Raw genomic sequence first — 23,722 nt, forward strand, 5'->3', positions numbered from 1 at the left:
AATCTTGCCATTCTTACTTCACAGATCATTTTTTTCTGCTGTAGTGCAGAGAAATTATGGTTAAGATGTGGCATTTGTTGAACATAATGGACAACTAGAACCCAGTTCTCAAATTTATTTAGCATCTTAATAACATTTAGTGCCCCCAAAAGTATACAGAGATTAACAAAATTTCTCCCTAGTCTACTGATGGAGAAACTGAGATGATAGGCAAATTAGCTGCAGAACTAGAATTAAACTTAGGAAGTCACAGGAGCTAAGTGGTTAGGACACAGTGAAGGAGTAACAAGAAATGGAAAACAGTGTAAGATTTTGTAGATTAATGTTGGAAAAGCCAGGTATTTGTGGAGGAGAACGAAGATCTGTCTAAAAACATGAGTATCCATTTTAAAATTCTTCTCTAGTCATCTACATCTTGTAGTATGTTCCAGTTATATCACACTACGTGTAACCACCAAACTACTGCCTTATTTTCTATTTCTTTTTTTTCCCCTTGCTACATGAAGGAGTTACTTGTAAACTTGAACCCAGCGGTCCTGGAAGTACTTTATGAAACAAAATACCTGAAAAAAATGCATTTTGAAGTTCCAGATGTTGTCCTTGGCTTGTGTGCAGATGAAGAGCAGATTAAAAGACATCAAATGGAGTGAGTGAGCACTTTTTGGAATTGATTTCTCATCTACAACTGGGAATCCCTAGCTTTCAGTCTATTGTATGTGCTCTTGATTTATTATAATTTTTCTCTTTGATGGTGTAATTGAAATTTAATTGCTTTACCTGGCATTTCCTTACTAATACTGGTAACATGCAGCTGTTCCTATCTCCACAAATATCTCATTACTAGATGCTTTTGTTTTGTTCCTGCAACTGCTGCTCTCTAAGTGGAGCTCCTTGGTACTGCTAAGGCATCTATGCACTGTAACGTGGGGATTACACTCCAAAATACTACAGTTAACATCAAAAGCTTTTTTTTCTGTTAGAAAAACAGGCTGGAATTTACTACTTGATTAAAGCACAACCCAAACATTTGAACAGGTAATAAATCACCTAAGTTGTAATATGCTCTCTCATAGTGAATATCTGAAATAACTTTTGTGGATTTTAAATGATTTCTTTCTGCTCCTTGTAACAGTCGGATTCTGTGCTGTTCATTCTCAGGGATGCTGATTATTAATTCTCTAACTCTTTAAGCAAGAATGATAGGTCTTAAAAAAGTCATCCATTGTGAGGAGTATCCTTTAAATTGTTTTTAAATAGAAGCGGACAAAGAGGGACAAAGTTCAACGAGTTTTATAAACACTTCAATTCAACCCCTTCCCTCTTTTTCTCTTGTTAAAGCTTTCCATCTTTCTTATATGACATTTTTTCGTTAATTATCTGTGGAGTGTTTTAGGACAAACTAACCTAAAACTTCTAATGTGCAAGGCAAACTCTGTGCTACACTCCTCTAAAAAGCAACAGTACCAACTTTTTCCATCCAAGAGAAACAAAAATGTACAGAAAATGTTTGCAATAAAAAAATACAAACTTACTTTCTACTCTGAAAAAGACTTCAGACTGACTCCCCAAGCAAAGAAGGAACATTCAGAGACTGGTTGAGTTTTGCTTAAGCAACATGGGAAAAACAGTCCTGCATATATTATGAATGCGTTATCACAGTATAGAGTTTGTAACAATGATGTTTAGAGTCATGGTTTTCATCTGCCACAGACCACAGCTATTACTTTTTTTGCAGCAGTTCTGTTAAGGAACCCATTATGTATCTGACTTCAGAATTGCACTCACTTATAATTCTTGTTTATCAAGCTTCGTTGTGTAGCTCAGTTTTCATGAAACTATATTGGTAAGTCTTGATTAAGAATCTGGCCTCTTTTTGTTGGGGATTTGGTGTCCAAAGTGGTTTTGATCTGGCTTTTCTAACAAACAGTGTTGTTTCATGCCATGTCTTGTGAGATAGGAAGAAAGGAACAAAAATTTTCAGTTTCCTGGTTTTTTTTTTTAATTGTAATTCATTCTGCTTGGAGGAAAATTTTTCTAAATTGATCACAGGCACTTTACTGGAGGTACATATTTCTCCAGTCTGGTTCTGCTGTCATGGGGGCGAAGGAGGCTTAGTTTGACCGAGGAAGAGTTCTTATTTTTAAAATGGGGTCAGAACTTGCAAATCTTATTAACGGAAGATGTGTCCAAACTTCTGTTTGTTTCAAATATCTGAATTAAGCACATTATAAATGTGATCATGTCTTTCAGACTCCAGAATCTGTTGATTGATTACAAACAATGTCTGAATGGGATTCCTGTTATACTGAAACCACTGATGAAGCCATTCATAGAACAAGTTGAGGATGCCCTTACTCCAGGCCTGATGCAGCTGTCATGGACTTCTTTGAACATCAATAAATGTATGTAGTAGGAGAAGAAATGGTGAACTGTTCATGTTGTTAGATGATACCTGCCAGGTATTTCCCTGCCAGTTTTAGGAAAAGCACTCCATCTATATGAGGGAAAAACATGCCAGGTCCTTTTCCCCTGACTATGGAATTAAGTCAGACATGAGTAAGATGAAAATGGTGTGTTTATGTTCTGCTCTAAACTGGAGATCAAGCAGGGCTGTTTGACAGCTATCTTTGAACAGCCCTTAAACAATTTGCTTTACCAGGCATATCCTATTTTCGCCTCCCTGGTGATGTCCCTTTACCACTCTTAAGTCCTCCCACATAAACAACCCACCTCTTTTTAGTCTTGTGATAAAGTGGCAGCAAAATCACTGTAGAATCACAGTTTCTTGAAATGTGTCAGAATTTCTTAATCCTACTAAATGTTATTGGTCACTGTATTGAATTGACTTGGTGAGAAGTGCAGTGAGAGAATAAATTTTGACGCTAAAAAAATGTAAAAACAGTACAATAGTTATCTCACTTTTTTCCCCCTAATTTTCTGTGGTTTTTATTTCCTTAAGAAAGAGGCTTTCTGGCTCCTCACCTCTGGAAGACAATTAGTGTTGTAAAAGGATTCTTTTTGCTTCACCCTCTGCCTTGCCTCTCAATTGAAGCATTACAAATTCAGTTCCTGAGTACAGTGAAGTCACTAAATTAGTTAATTTACAGCTGTGTAACTGAGTAAATTGTTTGTCATATTTAACTGCTATCCATACTGCTGTATTGATGGGAGAGTCTGTAGAGCCTTGACTTTGGAATTTTCTTACAAAGTTCAGTGAGTAATATTGCATCATATTATGTCTTGTGTTGCAGTTCCATTATTTAATTCCAGGCATTTTTATTTACTGAGTTTAAGCTGTTGCATCACACTATTAAAACTGTCATGCATTTTTATTTCTTCCTCCCCTATCATAATCTCTCTGATCTTTTTCCAAGTAAGTGACTATATAAAAATGGAACAGAATCACGGAATCATTTAGGTTGGAAAAGACCTTTAAGATCATTGAGTCCAACCATTAACCCAACACTGCCAAGTCCACCACAGCTCATGTCTCTGCACGCCAAATCTACACATCTTTTAAATATGTCCAGGGATGGTGACTCAACCACTTACCTGGGCAGCCTCTTCCAATGCTTGACAACTCTTCCAGTGAAGAAATTTTTCCTAGTATCCAATCTAAACCTCCCCTGGTGCAACTTGAGGCCATTTCCTCTTGTCCTATTGCTTGTTATTTGGGAGAAGGTTCCGACACCCACCTGGTTACAATTTCCTTTCAGGTAGTTGTAGAGACAAGTAAGATCCCCCTGGTCTTCTCTTCTCCAGACTAAACAGCCCCAGTTCCCTCAGCTGCTCCTCATCAGACTTGTGCTCCAGACCCTTCACCAGCTTCACCGCCCTTCTCTGGACACGCTCCAGCACCTCAATGTCCTTCCTGTAGTGAGGGGCTCAAAACTGAACACAGTATTCAAGGTGGGGCCTCACCAGTGCTGAGTACAGGGGGACAATCACTTCCCTTGTCCTGCTGGCCACAATGTTTTGGATACAAGCCAGGATGCTATTGGCCACCTGGGCACACTTCTGGCTCATGTTCAGCTGGCTGTTGACCAGCACCCCCAGGTCCTTTTCCCCCAGGCAGCTTTTCAGCCACTCTGCCCCCAGCCTGTAGCATTACGTGGGGTTGCCATGACCCAGCTGCAGGACCCGGCACTTCTCTTTGTTGAACCTCACACAACTGGCCCTGGCCCATCCGTCCAGCCTGTCCAGATCCCTCTGCAGAGCCACCCTGCCCTCAAGCAGATCAACACTCCTGCCCAGCTTGGTGTCATCTGCAAACGTACTGAGGGTGCACTTGATCCCCTTATCCAGACCATCAATAAAGATATGAAACAGAGTTGGCCCCAATACTGAGCCCTGAGGAACACCACTTGTGACCAGCTGCCAACTGGATTTAAATCCATTCACCACCACTCTTTGGGCCCTGCCATCCAGCCACCTTTTTACCTAGCATAGAGTATGCCCATCCAAGCCATGAGCAGCCAGTTTCTCCAGGAGAATGCTGTGGGAAATGGTGTCAAAGGCTTTACTAAGGTCCAGGTAGACAACATCCACAGCCTTTCCCTCATCCACTAGGCAGGTCATCTTGTCATAGAAGGAGATCAGGTTCATCAAGCAGGACCTGCCTTTCATAGCCCTATGCTGGCTGGGCCTGATCATCTAGTTGTCCTGCACGTGCTGCATGGTGGTGCTCAAGGTGATCTGCTCCATAACCTTCTCTGACACCAAGGTCAGATGGACAGGTTTGTACTTCCTCAGATCCTCCTTCGGGCTCTTCTTGTAGATGGGTGTCACATTTGCGAACTTCCAGAAAACTGGGACCTCCCTGGTTGGCCAGGACTGCTGATAAATGATGGAAAGTGGCTTGGTGAGTACTTCCACTGGCTCCCTCAGTACACCCCATAGACTTGTGTGTGTTTAAGTGGTGTAGCAGGTGACTGGTCATTTCCTCTTGGATTATGGGGGCTTCATTCTGCTCCCCATGTGTCTTCCAGCTCAAGGGCTGAGTGCTAGGAGAACAAATGGTCTTAATATTAAAGACAGAGACAAAGAAGGCATTAAGTACGTCATGCTTTGTCACTATGTTTCCCCCTGCATCCAATAAAGGATGGAAATTCTTCTTAGCCCTTTTGTCGCTAATGTATTTATAGAAATGTTTCAGTTGTCGTTTATAGCAGTAGCCAGGTTAAGTTCTAGTTGGGCTTTGGCCCTTTCAATTTTCTTCCTTGCATACCCTCAGGACATCCTTGTAGTCTCCTGAGTTCCCTGCCCCTTCTTCCAAAGGTCATAAACTCTCCTTTTTCACCTGAGTTCCAACCAAAGCTCTCTGTTCAGCCAGGCCAGTCTTCCCTGCTGATTCGTCTTTCAGCACATGGGGACAGCCTGCTCCTGCACCTGTAAGATTTCCTTCTTGAAGGATGCCCACCCTTCCTGGACTCCTTTGTCCTTCAGGACTGCCTCCCAAGGGACTCTGTCAACCAATCTCCTCAAGAGGCCAAAGTCTGCCCTCCAGAAGACCAAGACAACAGTTCTGCTGACCTTCCTCCTTACTTCTCCAAGAGTCAAACCACCTTTCATTTTGTGATTGCTGTAGCTAATACAGCCTCCCACCATCACGTCACACTCCAGTCCCTCCCTGCTCACAAACAGCAGGTCCAGCAGGGTGCCTTCCCTAGCTGGCTCACTGACCAGCTGTGTCAGGAAGTTATCTTCCACACGCTCCAGGAACCTCCTAGGCTGTTCCCTCTCTGCTCTCTTGTATTTCCAGCAGACATCTGGCAAGTTGAAGTCCCCCATGACAGCAAGGGCTAGTGATCTTGAGACTTCTCCCATTTTCTTGTAGAATATTTCATCTGCCTCTTTATCCTGATTGAGTGGTCAGTAACAGACTCCCACCATGATATCTGCCTTGTTGGCCTTCCCCCTGATTCTTATCCATAAACACTCAACCCTATGGTCATCACCATCAAGCTCTAGGCAGTCAAAACACTTGGTAACATACAAGGCTACCCCACTGTTTCTCTTTCCTTGCTTATCCCTTCTAAAGAGTTTATAGCCATCCATTGCAGCACTTTAGTTGTGTGAGGCATACCACCATGCTTCCATGATGGCAACTATGCCATAGTTTTCTTGCTGCACGATGGCTACCAGCTCCTCCTGTTGTCCATGCAGCGTGCATTGGTGTAGATGCACTTCAGTTGGGCATTTTGAGGCGTGAAGCCCGAATTCCTATATGACCATTTTCAGGTGCTTCTGTGATTTCCAACACATCGATAACCCTTGCATCTTTGCTGCTGCATGGATCTCCATCCCCTACCTCCACTGAGACAGCAGATGGAAGGACCTCACTAGCACACCATCCGGCAGACACTGGTGTGCTGCCCCCAGCGTTATCTTTAGTGAGCCTGGATCCCTTTCCCCCTTCACATCTAGTTTAAAGCTCTTTCAATGAGCCCTGCTAACTCCTGTGCAAAGATCCTTTTCCCCCTTTCAGACAGATGTACCCCATCTGTTGCCAGCAGGCCTGCTGCTGTGTAAGTCAACCCATGAACAAAAAAAAAATGGAATTATTCTGGTGACACCAGGCTTGGAGCCAGGTATTGATGTGGTGGCTATTCTTGTTTCTTCCCTCATCATTCCCTGCTACTGGCAGGATAGAGGAGAATACTGCTTGTGCTCCTGATCCCTTAACCAGTCATGCCAAGGCCCTGAAGTCTTTCTTGATTGCCCTTGGACTTCTTGTTGCAAGTTCATCACTGCCTACTGGAAAAATCAATAATGGATTATATGGAGGTGGACTGACCTCTCTTTAGGTAGATAATTACAGCCTGACTGCTACAAGAATGTGAGACGAGAACAGACATGGGATGCTTTAATAATCTCTTATCTATAGAAAAATCTTCATAACTTATGCTGAACATCCTCAAAGTGACATGTCTAAATCCAAGGTTGAAATTAGTAAGAGGTATATAGTATTTGGAGATTTCTGCCCAAATCCTGTTTTTTTCTAAGAAAACTTTTTTTATAATCACCAATTATGCATCGATCTTTTTCCACACAACAGTAAGATACAGTCTTATCCCTATCAAATACGGCATAACATTGATTAACTGTTATAAAAGCATTATTGGAATGGACATTCATAAAATCATCAGCAAGACTTTTATGTTGCAGTTCCATGAGAAAACAATAGCTCATGCTTGTAAATCAGTTTTCAGTTGAGGTAGACTGACATTAGGCTTTCACTTTTCTTCAAAATAAAAACCAGCAAGATAAACAAGAACAGATGAAGCCTAAATATGAATGTGAAATGGGGCATGGGTTTTACAGCTGTTCATGTGTGACCCTCTCATGTGCACTGGTGCACAGGGCTCTGACTGGTGCTTAAGGCAGGACTGGTCAACTTTTAGCTGAACTTGACCTTTGCCTGACCAGAGCACAAAAATCCAATGGCAAGTGTTTTTTTATCTTTGTTTTATAGCTCTAAAATGAATTGTGTTTGCTTTGCATTGTTTAGTATCACATCATAAGGAAGGTCTTTACAATGTCATTTATTTATTTATCCATTTAGATACTCTCTGCGCTTCATTAATTATCTGAGTAACTATAATGCAGGTTTTAATGGTTCTTTGGATCAACATTTGCTTTGGTGGCACCTGGCCATTTTTGTCAAGATAGAGGTTATGCAGCACGAGTATCTGGGCTACCTCCTGTTTCCTGCTGCTGTAACTGAATTGGAATCACCCATAGAAAGGAGTACTTTTCTTGAGTGTTATGCATCATATCTTTTTGAAGATGTGCAATGTTTAACATGCCCAGAATGTTGGGCACTTAGAAATTAGCCATTGATTCAGCGTACACAAAATAACTCTGACCTGCCAGCCATGTGCTGAACTCGCTGTGCATGAACTTAATGTCTTAAGTGCCTTATTTCCTCTAATATGTAGAGGTATGGGGGCCCATGGTTGCCTTCTAGACTGGAACTCAGGAGACAAGATGAAAAAATGGATTTATGACTACCTAATTTATACATTACAAAAAAAAAAAAGCTAAGAAATTGGTCAGATTCTTTGTCTGTTTTAGTCAACAAAAAATACAAGCTCCATCACTCATTTCCTAATAGGAATAAATTATGTTTTCCACTTAAAGCATCAGCAGTTGGACACCACTGTCACACTGCCATGTCATAGTAATTTCTTTCTACATACAGTAGGAAGGATTATTGGTGATTCAAATGATACTATCTGGTAATAAATACAAAGACAAAGGGTGTCAGGTGACATATTTCTTTCTTTTTTGCAATGAAAAGTATGAAAGACATGGAAAGAATTTATCCAGTTTATTCAGAAACAGTTGTTTTTACCTTTAGTTTAATCAACCGATCTGTTAAAGCACTCAGTTTATCTCTTTCCAAAGTAAGTTAGACCATACACATGAAAGAAGAAATCTAGTGATTTAACCAGTGTGTAATCTTGACTGGGGGAAATTTAGCCATTGAATTTATAAGTTAATTACAATTATAAAAGTACTGGATTTCACTGTGTATGTATGTAAATTAGTGTTTGGACAGTTGTATGCTTCCTATTTTCCATTGTATTTTGTTGATCCTTTTCATTACAATGTTCTTTAATACAGAAAAGGTATTTTAAAAGCTATTGTATTGTTTATTATAAAATGGTTTCATTTAAAGATTCCAAAGTAGCAAGTCCATCATGTTTCTGTTTCAGGCTTTAATTGCATATTTAATTGATATTAAATCCTCATTTTCTTTTAATACCAAGGTGGGGGTGGGGGGAAGGGGAGATGAGATTTAAGAGGTCTGTATTTTGCATGATTTGTTTTAATTTTGTTTTTCTTGCTTAGTTATTGAGAATGTTTATAGTACCCTGAGGGAGTTGGACTACGTGGTCAAAGAAGCAGCTGATACCCTGGAATGCAGAATTGAAAGAATTCTGGAAGATATGTCGAACACTGCTCTGATAATTTTGCCAGAAGATGAACCTATAGATGTGCTTTCTTTCCTGGAACAGATAGAAAAACTTGCTGTCTCTACTGCTCACAAACTGTCTCAGTAGGTTTATTAATTGTACATATTTGAAGGCCATATTTGGGAGGGATTATTTATGTATTACTTTTTTATGCATAGAGAGTTTACTTTTAAAATATTATTGTAACACGGTACTAGTCTAAAGCAAAATGATAGTCTCAGGATGCAAGGGAGAAACTCTCAAGTATCTTGAATACAGAAGATGTAAAACTGCATCTGTAGTGTTTAACATTTCATATTTTTCTTCTTATGTCATTCTAATCAGTAGCAAGAAAAATGAAGATGGGTAAGACTTGAAATCTCATCTCCATGTTAATTGCTTGATTCTTAATGCTATCTAGCTACTCTAAGGCTTCCCATTCTCGCAGCACTGCAATTTTTTTTCCTATCCTTATTTTTCAGGTTATAGAGGAATAGTAGTTCAGTTCTCCTTCAAAAAAATATTTATGCTTACTGTGCAAAATAAGATATCTTCTAATTTTTTTGGTTTTGCTTTTATTTTCCTGACGGATTTCACAGATTACCTTACTGCATCAACATCATCGTAAACCTGTTTTATTAACTATAGCTTGAAAATAACGTTTATTTTTCTTTAATTATTATGAAGTCCAGTTGAATCAGCTATTACAGAGTCTGACAAATGGGTTTCATGGTAGTCTGCATATCTTAATGTCTCACATTCTTTGTATGGCTAAACAATAGGAACAAACTGACAAGTGTAAGGGTATTTCCCTGCACATAGAATTCTTCACAGTGCAGTGGGACTTGGGGTATATGCCTGGAAAATAACAAAGGGTGTTCCTTATGTTTGATTTCCTGTGGGTGACTGTAAGGTTGTTTTTCTAGACAGAGTCAGCAAGTGGAATGCTCTGTGTATGAAATGGTAGATATTCTTAAGCACAGACTGAAAGCAGATGCTGGAAGATCTCTGGAGGTAAGACCTCTACAGTGTAAAAAGTAATCTTTTATAACCTAGTCAGATGCTTGATATTTCACTTACATGCTGGATAACATGGTTACTTTCCTAAGAATTTCTCTTCCACTGTTCAGGATTCATATGCCTGTACATATCTTGACATGAAACAGAAAACACGCTGCCAAGGATGCCTGTCCTGTAGTTGCTATAATCTGGTGGGACAGCTTTGTCAGAAGAATACTGACTCTTTGGTCAGATGTGAGTGAGTCTGTTTCAGATATGTTTAATTTTTTTACATTGCTCTCAGTTTTTTTTTCCCTCTAAGCTTATTGTGGTAAAAAATACAACCTCGCTTAAATATTATATTTATTTAGGCATGAAGATTTCTCTAGAGTCCTTAAGACATCGATTGCGTGTTGTTGACTTGAGGTATCAGACGACCAAGTTTGTAGAGACACAGAGGGTTCCCTTGTTTAAAGCTGAAATTCAACTGGCTATTCCAAATGTTGTCCTGAGGCCAAGTCTTGAAGATATTCAGGTAAGAAAATAATTGTACCTCTCAGTCATTATGGTAAAACATTTATAAATTAATTGTTTAAAAACAACATGTGCAAGTCTAATCTGGTGTGAGAACTAAAAGGAAGGGGAAAAAAAATTAAAAGTCACTTGAGTCTGTGACGTTGTTGGGTGCTAAGGAAATGAAGCCACTGATCAGGTTTGTTATGCAGGCCAGCAGAAGGCCTTTTCCTAAAAGCTCAGTAACTCATGCTACTTGGAGGCAAACATTTCAAAGTGAATGCAAAAAATAAAAAAATAATGCCATTGATGCAGCCTGATTTGACTTCCTAGTCTCCTTAAACTCTTTCAGAATATAAAACAATATTATCAATTTAAAGTATCTTTCATAAATCAGCATTCTGTAGTAGTGAAATATGAAGAAAAATATTACTAGCCTAAAGCACTAAACTGTGAAAAAATTTGAACACTCATTTAAACTTACACTAATTCAGCAAAATTCTTACATGCATACTTAAAATTGGCTGTGATACCTGAAATTATTCACAAAGTATTAGTTGTTTATGGTGTTGATTTGTGGACTTTTCATTTAGCATTGTCACTGTCAAAACCTTTAATGGAATTATTTCTCAGTTTTCATTTGCAGCCTTCATGGTCTTGTCAGTAAGAAAACAGACCACAAAATGTAGTTTTAAAATGCCATAGATATAATAAGTTATACAATAAACTATACCATCACATATTCAGACAAATGTTTTCAGGTATTCTAATGTGAATGTGAAAACTATATTATTGTTAATAATAAATAATTATGTTTATAACCAGTTTAACGGGAAATAGTACTATGATTAAGTTATGATCCCCAGTGACTCATGATTACTGTTCACAAGGGTCTCATGTGCTTGTTTGAAAACTACATCAACATAGGAGGACTGTGATAAAACTTTATGGAGTACCTTTTCCCCTTAAAAAATGGATTTTGGGTGAGCCTACATCATGCTCATTAGAATATTTCCTGTAAAGACAGAAGTATAATTTTTCCATTTTCGTATCATCTGGAGGACAGTCTCCCTGCTGGTGCTTCCCGCCCCCCCCCCCCCCCCCCCCCCCCCTTATTGGTCATAATCTGACTGTGTGCTCAAGATAAATGTTTTGCTGTTTTCAGAGTGCTGTAAACAAAGCTGTAAATATCGTATTATCAATAGCCAAAGATATCCCCCTGTGGAAATTTGCTTACTTTCATCATAAACAGCAGCAGGTGAGTATTTTATTTTGACTTTTTTTTTTAAATTTAGTATTTTGTTTAACATTTCTTAATCTCATAAGAATATATTCTATACCAATACAATTCTCTATACTAATTAATTTAAGATAAGAGTAATAATTCATAAACCTTATGTTTGGTGGTTTCTAATATTAAAATCAAAAGTTGCTCTAAAAAACCCTTTTATACTGCTCAAGTATGATGATGATAGTGTTGATAATGTGTGAAAACTAACATTATGCATGGGTCCTACTAGCCAAGTACAAATTATTATCAGTCTTCCCAGGCAAAACCTATAGTTTAAGTTAAACTTTCAGGCTGCATACAGCACCTATAATGCTACAGTAAATACAATATAAATCTTTTAACTGGCATTAAAATGAGCACTAAAACCTTGGGCAGGTCTGAAGTATAGATAGAAACTGAAATTTGTTGAAGTACAGAAATGCACAGTAATGGTATTCAAATGGCCTTAATTCTCTCCTGTTCTAATGAAATACAGATCTATATAGATCTGTGCTGAAAAGTGTCTCTGTAAAAATACCTTCCTATTTTGTTGATCTGACGTGAAAAACAGATCAGCTCATTTTGGTGAAAAAACCCCACTCAAGTCCTGCAAAAAAGTAATAAAAACAAACTAGGACAGTGGGTTGAATTTGGTTTCCTCAAGGAGAATTGTTTGCTTATTTCCAAGCAGCCAACCCTTCACTGCCTCCAGGATTTTTTTTTGACTGAGAATGGGTATAGATCATAAATCTACACTAAAAGCAGGAAGACCCGAGCATTTATACAGGAGTAGGAAACAGCCCAGTTATACTTGTGTATGATGCATATTTGACAGATGTCATTCAGTGATGACTAATACAGAGCTCCACATGCTATTTTTTAAATAAAATTGGCTTTAACACTAGAATTATAGTTCTGTAAAAATCCAAGTGAAGAGCAGGGAGTCTCCTTATGGATGCTTTCTCTGTACTTCTTACCTGTTCTCAGAAGTACTTCCTGTGTGCATTATTGGGCATTCCGTAATGTAAAAAAAATATAAATAAAACTACATGACATGTTTTTTTCTTGTTTACTTTATGCCAGATTGAACAAGGTTTTGCTGTAGAGCTAGGTGATGAGAGCAAACTTAACAGGATGGTGGCACTGAAAGCTTTGGACAAGCAGATCATCGAGCATAAGGATGTAAACAAACTGGTGATCCAACTAAATACAATTATTTTATCTCTTAAAACCGAAGCACTGGATCTTCTGAACAGCTTTTCTGAATTTTCAGGCATCTGGAACAAGGTCAAATACATTTTTAATAAAATACATTGCTATATTGTGAAATCTTTTAAATAAACTGTTTTGGGTTGTGTAAGGAGACTATGTGCTCAGTAGGAAGCACTGGTTTCGTGGTAGAATCCATATACCCATAATACCTCTTTCTACTTTTGTGTTGACCAGAACTTGTAATTCTTTACCTGTTAAACCATGTAAGGAAGATAGCAGAAAACCAAAAAAGGATGTTGGAGCATAAACAAGCTTATTCTCTCATATGCTTATGCATCTTTCTCACAGCATCTTGTCTGCATAGGTTATAAAAAAGAACAAAATTTAGCATAGTATCTGAGAAATTGCAGACTACAAAACTACTCCTGAATATTAAACTGACTAGTTCTTTTTCAGCAATCACTGCTGAAAGTAGCTTTTCTATTTCTTTACAAAAATGTTAAATTAAATGTAGAAAAACTTTCCAGTATAAGGATTCCAAAGGAGAAGTGAATCTTGGCTGATGGAGTTGTCTTCGTTAGGAAGTGGGTCCAGTCACATAGATGGTAAAACTCTCAAGAGTGTTTTGGCAGGAGATATTTAATAAAATAAAACATTGTGTACGTTCTGACTAGTGAAATTCAACTCAGTGGATGGACAGCCACTGCTCTTAACCTATCAAAGGTGCTTTAGTCAGGCCAAGACGAAATAGGAGTGACCTTACCTATGTAACTGCTCACTATTTTTAACTTCCCCTTTCTAAACCAACTCATAGGTGACCATGTTCACACAGCTGACGCTTTTGTAGTTAGAGTTCAAGCTAAGACAGGGCATTTTCACCTCTTCATGGCTTTTGGCCTTCCAAATCTCAATGCTTAGTTACCTCAGTTTTTGGAGATACTGTTTGAACTAACTACATGTTGATGATGTGTCATTTCACCTAGGCAAGACACAGTGAGACTGGATGATGCAATAGCATGATAATGTTTCCTTTTTACTGAAATCTTCTAAAATAGTCAATTAATCTGCTCCTTAACCTTAAAATTCCTCAGGAGTCGGCAATGTTTCCCCCTGTCTTTATAATCTCTGTGGGACTGCTGGGAGCTGTCACTGGTAACTCATCATCGGGCAGAGAAGCTTCTTAGGGATCTCACAGTGCAGACTGTAGATGAATGTCATTGACCTGGGTGAAGATCATTTGTCTGTAATGAACTGAGAATCTAGCACATTTATTGAGCTGGTGACACTGAAGTTCTCACCTCTGCAGAGACGGGCCTACCTTATGAAAAGGAAGGATGCTCAGTGCTCTGTTGCTTTTAAACAAGCTCCAGCAAGAGAAATGCCTCCTCTTCCCCTAGACCCATCCTTCCCTGCCAAGCTGCCCTTTCTTCAAATGGCCAGGCCATTTGCAGCTAGAAACTGCAGTTAAATATACTGTGTCAGGAAGAGTGAAGATGGCGGAGTATAATTACTACCATTTAACTACCTGTTAGAGGATGTGAGCTGCTTTTGGGGGTTTGCAGACAGAAGGGGCAGTGGGAAGGAAATATTTCCAGCAAAGTTTTAGCAGCTATGTTGTAAATTTTGTAGTAATATTTAGACGGATAAAGGATATCCAGCTCTGTGTCAATTTTTGAGTTACAGATAGATTTCAAATGCTTTAAAGACTACTGTACAAAGAGTGAGAGTTAGGAAAAGCAGTTCAAGTAAAATAATTTCACTTTAATGCTTATATCTTAAGATCTTTTAGAGAAGGAACATTTGTGTGTTTTCACAGTACATCAGGTAACTGGGTCCCCTGTAGGTTATTGTAATACCAACGCTAAATAAAATAAACTTTTTTATATATAGGATCCAGAGGAAAAAGTGAGGGAATTTATAGATACTAAACCAACAGTGGCTGAATTCCAAACTCAAATCAGATACTTTTCTGTAAGTATTATATCTTTAATAAAAGTGAACTGTTCAGATAAATTGTTGTGAAATTAAAAGCTGAACTTTTGTGTTTGTCTTAGCAATTAGAAATGCAAATCAGAGAACTACCAAATCACTGTGTACTGGAATCAGTGGATATTGCGACAGAGTCATTGAAAATAGCTTTAATTCAGGAATGCCGCTCAAGACAAAGAGCATTTGGATTAGCTTTGAATAAAAAGTCTGCCACAGACATGGATGAAATTTATTCATTCATTGAAAATGTTAGCAAGAGATTAAGCAGACCTATCCATGACCTTGATGATATACGGGGAGCAATGGAAGCACTAAAGGAAATCCGAGACAATGAGATTAAAATTGACATGACAGTTGGACCTATAGAAGAATCTTATTCTGTGCTTCATAAATACAGTCTGCTCTTTCAAGATGGAAATACAGAAAGAGTTGATGGATTGGCTTATGCCTGGAAGAACCTAAACACACAGGTATCATAGCTGTATTATTTCTTGACTCATATATATAGGAAAGTTATTGTCAGCCTTTTTAATGTTGAAACACTAGAACAAAATCATCTTACTTAAACCCCTGTGCTTTTTCTCCTGCTTCTTTTATGCGTGTTTTTCATCTTTGTCTGCATATAGGCACTGCAGGTTGAGGACTTGCTGCTGAAGGTACAGCCAGACATGAAAACAGATTTACTGAGGGGTGTTCAAGAATTCCAGATTGATACTGCAAAATTTTACAAAGATTATGATGAAAAGTAGGTGATCTGTGGTGCAATACAATCATGTTTATTAGTGATTGTTCAAAAATGCTGTATCTAAAGGGCTTCCAAAAATAAACACAGCACAGCCTCAATGTATATATGACAGCTGAATGAAAAACCTGATTTCAGAATCATATCAGATGAGAGATACTTCTACTGTCATAGATTCATTTCCATAATTTCAGTGCTGGAGTTGGTGAAATTCTGAAAGAGTTAATAGACTGGGGAAAAAAAAATCAAATTCTCAATCCAAATCCAAATTTAATGGTTTTTTCAGGTTTCTAAACTCACAAAGTGCTTAAGCAGATATTTAATATTAAGTATATAAGTAGTTCCTTTGGTGTGAGTGGAGATTTCAGTTCTGGGTATTTCTAAATTCATTGAGTCTTACTCAGTCTCAGTTCTAAGTTTACTTTTTTTTTTTTTTTTTTAATTGTGGGGTATTTGTGCTTCATTGGACACATCTACATTAGCAACAAAGAAGGAAAGACAGAATTTTGCTTGCTGTGGTCCATTCTGGTTCTAGGACAATACATGCACAGTGTGTGTTTTTTGGCAATGCAGTTCATGCCAGCAGCTGACCTTAGGCACTGCATACCTATAGCCTGTGAGCAGTGTGAAGCAGTTTTAAGTACAGCCTGTGCAGGATGCCTTGCTGTTATGGACTGATCTCAGTGCACACACAGAGCACACACTGCTGGAGGGCCCTGGAGAGTATATACTCTTCTCCTAGGGCAGGTGCTTTTGCGTTAGTATTACAAGCAGTGTGCTCCAAATGGTAACCAGGTACTTGGCTTCAACCTTCACTTCAATAGCAGTGAAACTTCTTGAAGGCAGTGCATTTGAACGCAACACTTCAGGACAAGGTGAATTTGTACCTAAAAGGAACCTACTAGAGCATCAAGTTGCTAGTGTGGATGCATAGTGCTGCCTGCGGTTCTGCTCTTGCAGTTGTCCAGAGGAATTAATGGAAACACACTGTGGCTGCTACCAGTTGTAGGGACCCTGAGAGCAGCCCCGCTTCTGGAGGTTCAACTGCCAGGGCTCAGGGCCAACTGAGAGCTAGTGTATCTGAGGGCTTCCCCTTTCCTTGGTGACAGAGCCTCCAAGAGCTCTGCTGGGAGGCCTCAGCAAGACTGACACCCGTTGCTGTGGGATCTGCTTTTAAGCTGAGGATTCAATGTTTGGCCCCGACGTACAGTTTGAGCTCTGTCACAGCTGTGCCTCTGCCTGGCCATGGACCCTGCTGGATCCCAATGCACAGAACCACTTCTCAGCCTGATCTCAGAACAGCCTGGTAACCACTGGACTGTGTCTCATCCCAGTTACCTTCACTAGACCTGCTCCTGACCCTGACTTGCTGACTCACCTTCCCTAAAGGTGTCTAAAGATCTAAACTCTCATTTGACCCTAACTACCATCCCCAGGCCTGACTTGCTCTCCTTGCTCAGGTACTATGGGACCAGGCCCGGGCTGCCTTTGCTGACCGTGTTACTGCTTTCATCTCCTGGTTCCATTTTCCTTGCCAAGCAGCTGCCCTACACTGCTCTCTGATGCCCATGTGCCTGTCTGTCTTTCTAGAAATAACCATGGCACAACAGAAGATGACGTCCTTACATTTCTTATCCCAAAATATTATGATGCAGCCATGAAGTGGTGCCAGGCATGAGCGCTGAGGATTACACCCAGTCCTCCAGCAGAGATGTAGTCATTAGGGCAAAATCAAGTTTTTTTCTGTTACTTTTTTGAGTGCTTAATTATGGTTCTGGTGCCAGCTGCCACAGTTTTCACTCCTGAATTATATACCTGCTCTCTTTCCCTTTTTAAGAATATAAATTAAATTAATAACTAAAATGTATTTTACAGAAGAAATGGAAAATAACAAAGACAAAACATTTCTAGAACTTTTAAACTGTTTGTAATATGTATGGTAACCTAGCTGACTTTTATAACTAGAAAATAAATTGGCCTTTCTTTCAGAAACTACTCAATGTGTAATGTTGGGATGCTGAATATACTTTGCATTTTCATTTTTCTCTTTTAGTGTCTTTTGTGAAAATTTCTAGAAAAAATGTTAGAAAATATTAAATACTGTTCAGTAAATAAGGTCGGGGTTTCATTGTGCTTCTTTGTGAAACCTGAATGGTTGCTACTTGCACTCTTGCACTGAATATTTTATTTTTTTTTACAGGGGCCCCAGTGAGGAGAATGTTCCTCCCCATGAAGCAAGTGACAGATTACAGATCTTCCAAGCCAAATTTGATGAACTGTGGAGGAAGTATATCTCTCTTTCTGGTGGGGAAGAATTATTTGGTCTTCCCGTCACAGGTAGTTTCTTAGATTATATGGATGCCTGGTCCTAGGCTATTAATTTTTTCTTATGGGTCTTGCTAAGTGCATTCAGTGCTGGATTCATTGTAGAAAATTTCCTTGCAGTAATTTATTGTTGTCTTTCCTATAAAAAGCAGCTGTATGAAACTGGCCCTCAGTCTGCACATACATAAGCATCAGGTGGAAGAATATCACACTGTTCCAGGGTATCTCAGGGTCCAGCTGCTTAGCTTTCTTGCTTTTTCTGTAGTATATCTCCTGGCTGTATTCTTCCATGTCCAAATTTGGGAAACATGTTGCCAAAGTACTCAAGTTGTCCCTGCTCCAGATACGTAATGAATTCCCTTGGGCTGTGCAAAACTGATCTGTAATATCCTTATGTCTCCAAATCAGACACAACTGCAAGTTTGGAAGACTGTGGTATCAATTAAAGTTACAGCAGAATGTATGATAAGCACTTTAATTTGTGCATGCTAAATTCAGTATATTTTCCTGTCTGAAGACATATGCAATAATCACAATATAATTAATTAGAAACCCCCAAAGATATGAGAGAAACTAATCAAAACATTTATGTTAAGCAAGTCCTTTTTAAATACTTCTCTTGTGTAATATATTCTGTATTTTTATTTTGAAAGCACACCCCCATCCTCAACCTCTGCCTCTTAAGTAAATAGTGCAAATTGAGACAGGGAAAATATTAGTTCTTGTCTAAAGCTATAGTGCGTTCCTTTGCCATTTCAGCTACTTTTTCAACATTATCTCCCTCACAGAGGTAGGTGCAGCACCTCCCTAATAAGATTCCATCTACCATTATAGAAGAATATTTACTAAAAAATCAGGAATCTAAACAATTACTGTGCATCAAAATCTGATATTCTTACATAACATAACTGGAAAAGCTTTTCTTACTAGACACTATCTGAAAGACTGCAAGTCTGATTTCATACATTTATTAAATACCAATTTTAGAAGTACAAGGATTTTAATGTTCATGAATACAGATGTACCTAATTAATATTCACAGATTTTTTATTTTAAAATTTGAAACAGAGTATCCTGAACTGCACAAAATTAAACGTGAACTTGCATTGCTTCAGAAACTTTACAGTCTTTGTAATTCCGTTACTGCTAATATCGATGGGTACAATGAAATGCTTTGGAATGATTTAAATATTGAAAAAATCAACAATGAACTTCTGGATTTTCAAAACAAGTAAGTTGTTATTTGTTGAGATGCATACAATTTTTATTTCTCAGCTGTCTGTGTTAATTAGCTTGTGAAAATTGCTCTGAGGGGCAAAAATCTGTTGGTTTATTTCAGACTTAGGCTTGAGTGATCAGCACAGCTACCCTAGCTGCAGATTTTGGTGCAATATGCAGCTAGTGTGTGACCTTAATTAGCTCAGCCTATGAGTCACTTTAGGCTTGTTGGGCTATACCAACATGGTAGGTTGTAGCTTATTTAATAAATAAGTTGCATAAACCTGTGGGCAAGGTGGTTGTAGAGTATAAATAACCTTTGGAGCTGATCTTCATATATTACCTTCTCAGTGATTTGGTTTACAGCTAATTAATTGTTACTCTGTGATGTTAGACAATTTTGAAGTTACTGTCTACTTCCACGTGTTTGTATGGATTGACATTGTTATTTCAAGAAGGGTAGGTAGACATACTAAATTCTGGGGAGTTATTTATGAGGTCTGAGAGGAATAATGTTTTCCACGTCACATGCAAAATAACAGTTAGGTGAAACCATGGTTTGCTTAAGTCAGAGGAATTTTTCTACTCTTGGTAAAGATGCACCTTTGGTTCTTCAAGAGCCATGGCTGGGTTTCCAAGACTTCCCTGACCCAGCAGGTTACTTCTCTTAGAGGGTGGGGCTCGTAGGCCAAGAGGATTTGGATTGTTTCCCCTTTGCCTGCTTTCTTTGAATTCTGATTCCTGGCACTAGAGTATAGGTACAATTGCTAGAAAAGGGAAATTTTGTTACATGCAAAAGTGGAGAGTCTATATGTAGGTCTTAAGTATTCAGTGCATCCATTCCTTTAGAGCAGTTATCTGTACCAGTCTATATTTTACTTTTAATGGGAATTACAGAATATACATAAGAACCAAATTATATGCAAAAGTGTGAAAATAAGTGTGCAGTATTTTTATCCTGTGCATATTTATTGGAAAAAAGATGTGAACTGCCTCTCTGTTTTCTTTCTTCTTCTATTATTTTTTTATAAGCATTTTCTTCACCTCTTTACACAGTGGTTCTGATTGCTTTCTCAGTGACTTCTGTCAAGACAAGTTCATACTCAATATATTAAGAGCTTTCTTTTCTGCAGAACCTCTCTTCTGGAGCAGCCAGTGTGTGTCTGCTTCACCAGTAGTTCTGATCAGCTTTTGATTTTGGCTTCTTCAATGTGACTTGAGAGAGGCCTCACTTAGATTCTGGTATTATTCAAGAGATGAGATCAAATCTGTGTTTTTCTTCTCATCCAGATCTTTGCAAAGCCTAAGAAATACTACTTGTGCTCAGTTTTTGTGTCACCATTTTATCTAGATTCATTTGTGTACACACTGAAGGAGCGGGGTGGAGATTTTCTTCACTTTCTGGAAAAACTGAGTGAGCTGTCTTCTAGTCTTCTAGTCATTAATTTGAAAAAAAACCACCTCACTTTTTAAAAATAATAATAATAAAAATGAATGTATGTGAAATATATATACACTTCTGCACTTGGACAATATAAGTCTTGATATAATTTCAGGAGAATTCTGGAATCTGCATCATCATTTTTTCTGTAGTTAATTATATTTTACAGGTTGGTAGGACTCTCTTTATGCTTCCTTCTCCCAGAACTCTGAAGGAAGCCATTGCGTGATAAGTTTTGAAAGTTATATGTTTGGTTTTTTTACTTCATGTGTGACTTTTTTTCCATCTCTCAAGTATTACGTTATATTTGGAGGAAGGTGACCACCAATAGGCAGTAAACATTTTTTCTTAATAGAAGTCTAACTCAGTACTATTCTTCCTTTGGCAAGCTTGCTAGCATTATTGCATCAAGCTGTTCTCTTTAAAGCTGGAGAAGTTTAAACAGTGTACAAGGGCTACCACAGAAATAACTAAGATGGTATGCTGTGTTATGAAAGGAGCAGGAATACTGGGAATGCAATTAACGTTTTAACATAATTGTAAAGATATGTGTAGTTCTTCACTGTAGTGTTCTTTGTGGCTTTCAAAAATAGTAATACAATAGAAAACTTGGAATCATGAAAAGAAGAACGTACAGAAATAACTGTACGTGAAAATAAATCCATTTAAAAAGAGACAAAAAGGATAAATATTTAGAGAAAATGCATGTGTTAGAGAGTGTTATAGAAGTTTATAACAGCTAGAGAGAAGTTTCCCTTTATGTTTTACTGTGGTATAAAGAGAATGTCCAGTAAATATAAGAAGGAAATTTAAATCTGATCAATGGAGTAGTTTTTTCACATAGTGTGTAACTTATGGAACTTGCTGTTAGAAGATATTACTGAGACCAAGACAAAGAAAAAAAGGTACGTCTACAAAAAAATCAGCAACTTTCATTACCAGTCTCAGTGATTCCATTTCTAATTGCCAGTCTAAGACAAAGTTTCTAAGGACATTACTTGTCCCTCAGCATAGAAGTACCCAGGAACTGCCTCTTAAAGCCTTATCAATGGCATAAGTATAATTTTCCAGTCTGTTATGCTTTTTCCTAGTGTATTTACTACTGTCTATTGTTGGATTCAAGATGAAAGACTACAGTGATTATTGTAATGCCATGACAGTATGCATATGTTCATCTACCTCCTACCAGCAAGCAGTGAAGAATTCACACATTGTGTGACAGATCTGTCTGATTTTGATCTGTGAAAAACAGAATTTTTTTGAAGAAATTTTTCATTATCGGTTGGTTTTATGTAGCTTTTTGTTTCTGCCCTTGAGCTGTAAAAGAACTGCTGTCAGTCTTTGATCCATACCTTTGGCAGATGAAAATTAGAATGACATGTTAGAAGGAAGTGGAGCTGTGACAATTCACAGTACAAGAAGTTCTTAATTTTCAATTTTATTTCATCCTGAAATTGTACATAAAGGAAAATTTTTCTTGAAATATCTTTTGTACAAACTAGGTATAAAATGGGACTTATTCTATTGAAAGTATTTTTCCATTTGCAAGCAAGTCAGTTTTAGTTTAGATGTACTTTATTTTTCTTGAAAAATATATGTTGTTTAATCCATTTTCCCCTTTACAAAATCAGCATCTTAAAATTTTTAATAAAACAATGACACTGCAAAAGCTTAAGTTTAGACATGGATTTGCACATGAATGTACCTCCTTTAATTCAAACTGTAATAAAACCCAAACCATTCTAGTGTGATTTTTACTGCCTTTAGCAGTGTTTCATGCCTGCAGTCAGAAACAATCAGCTAGACATTATGTTGACAGCTTGCAACTGGATTTTTATTTACAGTCTATTGGACCACTGGTCCACTGGTTGAAAAATGAGAATATATTGTGCTATTAAACGGATTGTGATTATTAAGAATAACATATTTCTTCTTTTTTGTATGTGCTTTTTAAAGAATCCGTAAGTTACCAAAAGCATTGAAGGAATGGCAAGCTTTTCAAGACCTAAAAAAAAAAATTGATGACTTCAGAGAGACCTGTCCTTTGCTTGAAATGATGGCAAACAAAGTATGTTCAGCATAATAATTTGGAGATAAGATTCACTTGAAAAACTCTATTGAAGACTATGTTGCATGACTGTAAGATGCTTTCCATAATTCTCTTTTATAGACAAAAGCAGCTATATTTATGCAAAAATTTAGTTAGACTTAGTTACAGAAAGGGAAAAGGCTTCATAATGTGATTAGAAGAACTACTAATGCTTTCAACAGAATGGAAATCAAGACTCTTCTATTTGTTAACAGATGCTGTGCGAAAGTATGTGAACACTCCAGTCCTAAAAATAATTTTTAACAAATCTTCCCTAATTCCTATGGACTTTTCTAGGCAGTGGTGTCACGACACTGGGAAAGAATTGCGCAAGTAACTGGGCATCACTTTGATGTTGACTCTGAAAATTTATCTTTGAAAAACATAATGGATGCCCCTTTATTAAAGTATAAAGAAGATATTGAGGTACATGTATTTTTCTGTTTGTTTTTAATGAATAACATGTGATCTGGGGCTTTTGAAATCCTGTTTCTCTAGTCAGCTCTGTAACATTTAAAAATTTGGCTTTAGCTAGAGAATTCTTTTGAATAGTGGAATTTGGTAGCTGGTATTAGCCGTGATGGCTAGTGTATTTCCTTTTTTATTCTGGAGAAGGATTAAATGGGTAGATAGTATTACACTAATCCTTCCATAGAAGGAATTCTGTTGTTTTAAGAGCAGTGTGATTCTGTCATGCTTCTGGTTTAGGGTCTGCCTACTTATAGTTATTTTATTCCTTTTAAATGCCTTATTGGAGAGAAAAAATAGTTTATGTAAGTCTGATCCTGTAAAGTGCTAAAAATCTTTGGAACAGAGTAGAAGTGTAGGATATAGGATTATAGGAGAACAAGGTTCTCTTGTATTTCACAAGTGACTCTTCACAAGAGCACAGAAGTGAGAAGGCTTATGTAATGTGCACAAACTACAAAGCTATTACCCCCTCTGTTTTGGGGGCAGTAGTTAT

The 23,722-nt window shown here is 37.9% G+C and overlaps 1 protein-coding gene across 1 annotated transcript in view; it reads left to right on the forward strand.

Annotated features, from left to right (window-relative positions):
- Nucleotides 1-23,722, forward strand: part of LOC130146491 (dynein axonemal heavy chain 5-like) — a 176,263-nt gene that overhangs the window by 22,330 nt on the left and 130,211 nt on the right. The window contains exons 17-31 of the mRNA XM_056332652.1: nt 507-646; nt 2,251-2,402; nt 8,857-9,064; nt 9,887-9,974; nt 10,091-10,214; nt 10,331-10,494; nt 11,638-11,730; nt 12,826-13,029; nt 14,845-14,925; nt 15,009-15,413; nt 15,570-15,688; nt 17,886-18,022; nt 19,079-19,241; nt 22,626-22,737; nt 23,056-23,184. Coding sequence (XP_056188627.1) covers nt 507-646; nt 2,251-2,402; nt 8,857-9,064; nt 9,887-9,974; nt 10,091-10,214; nt 10,331-10,494; nt 11,638-11,730; nt 12,826-13,029; nt 14,845-14,925; nt 15,009-15,413; nt 15,570-15,688; nt 17,886-18,022; nt 19,079-19,241; nt 22,626-22,737; nt 23,056-23,184 — 2,319 coding nt within the window. The remainder of the gene's footprint in view (nt 1-506; nt 647-2,250; nt 2,403-8,856; nt 9,065-9,886; nt 9,975-10,090; nt 10,215-10,330; nt 10,495-11,637; nt 11,731-12,825; nt 13,030-14,844; nt 14,926-15,008; nt 15,414-15,569; nt 15,689-17,885; nt 18,023-19,078; nt 19,242-22,625; nt 22,738-23,055; nt 23,185-23,722) is intronic.

This window comes from Falco biarmicus, chromosome 3 (genome assembly GCF_023638135.1).
Source record: "Falco biarmicus isolate bFalBia1 chromosome 3, bFalBia1.pri, whole genome shotgun sequence".
Taxonomy (NCBI): Eukaryota; Metazoa; Chordata; class Aves; order Falconiformes; family Falconidae; genus Falco; species Falco biarmicus.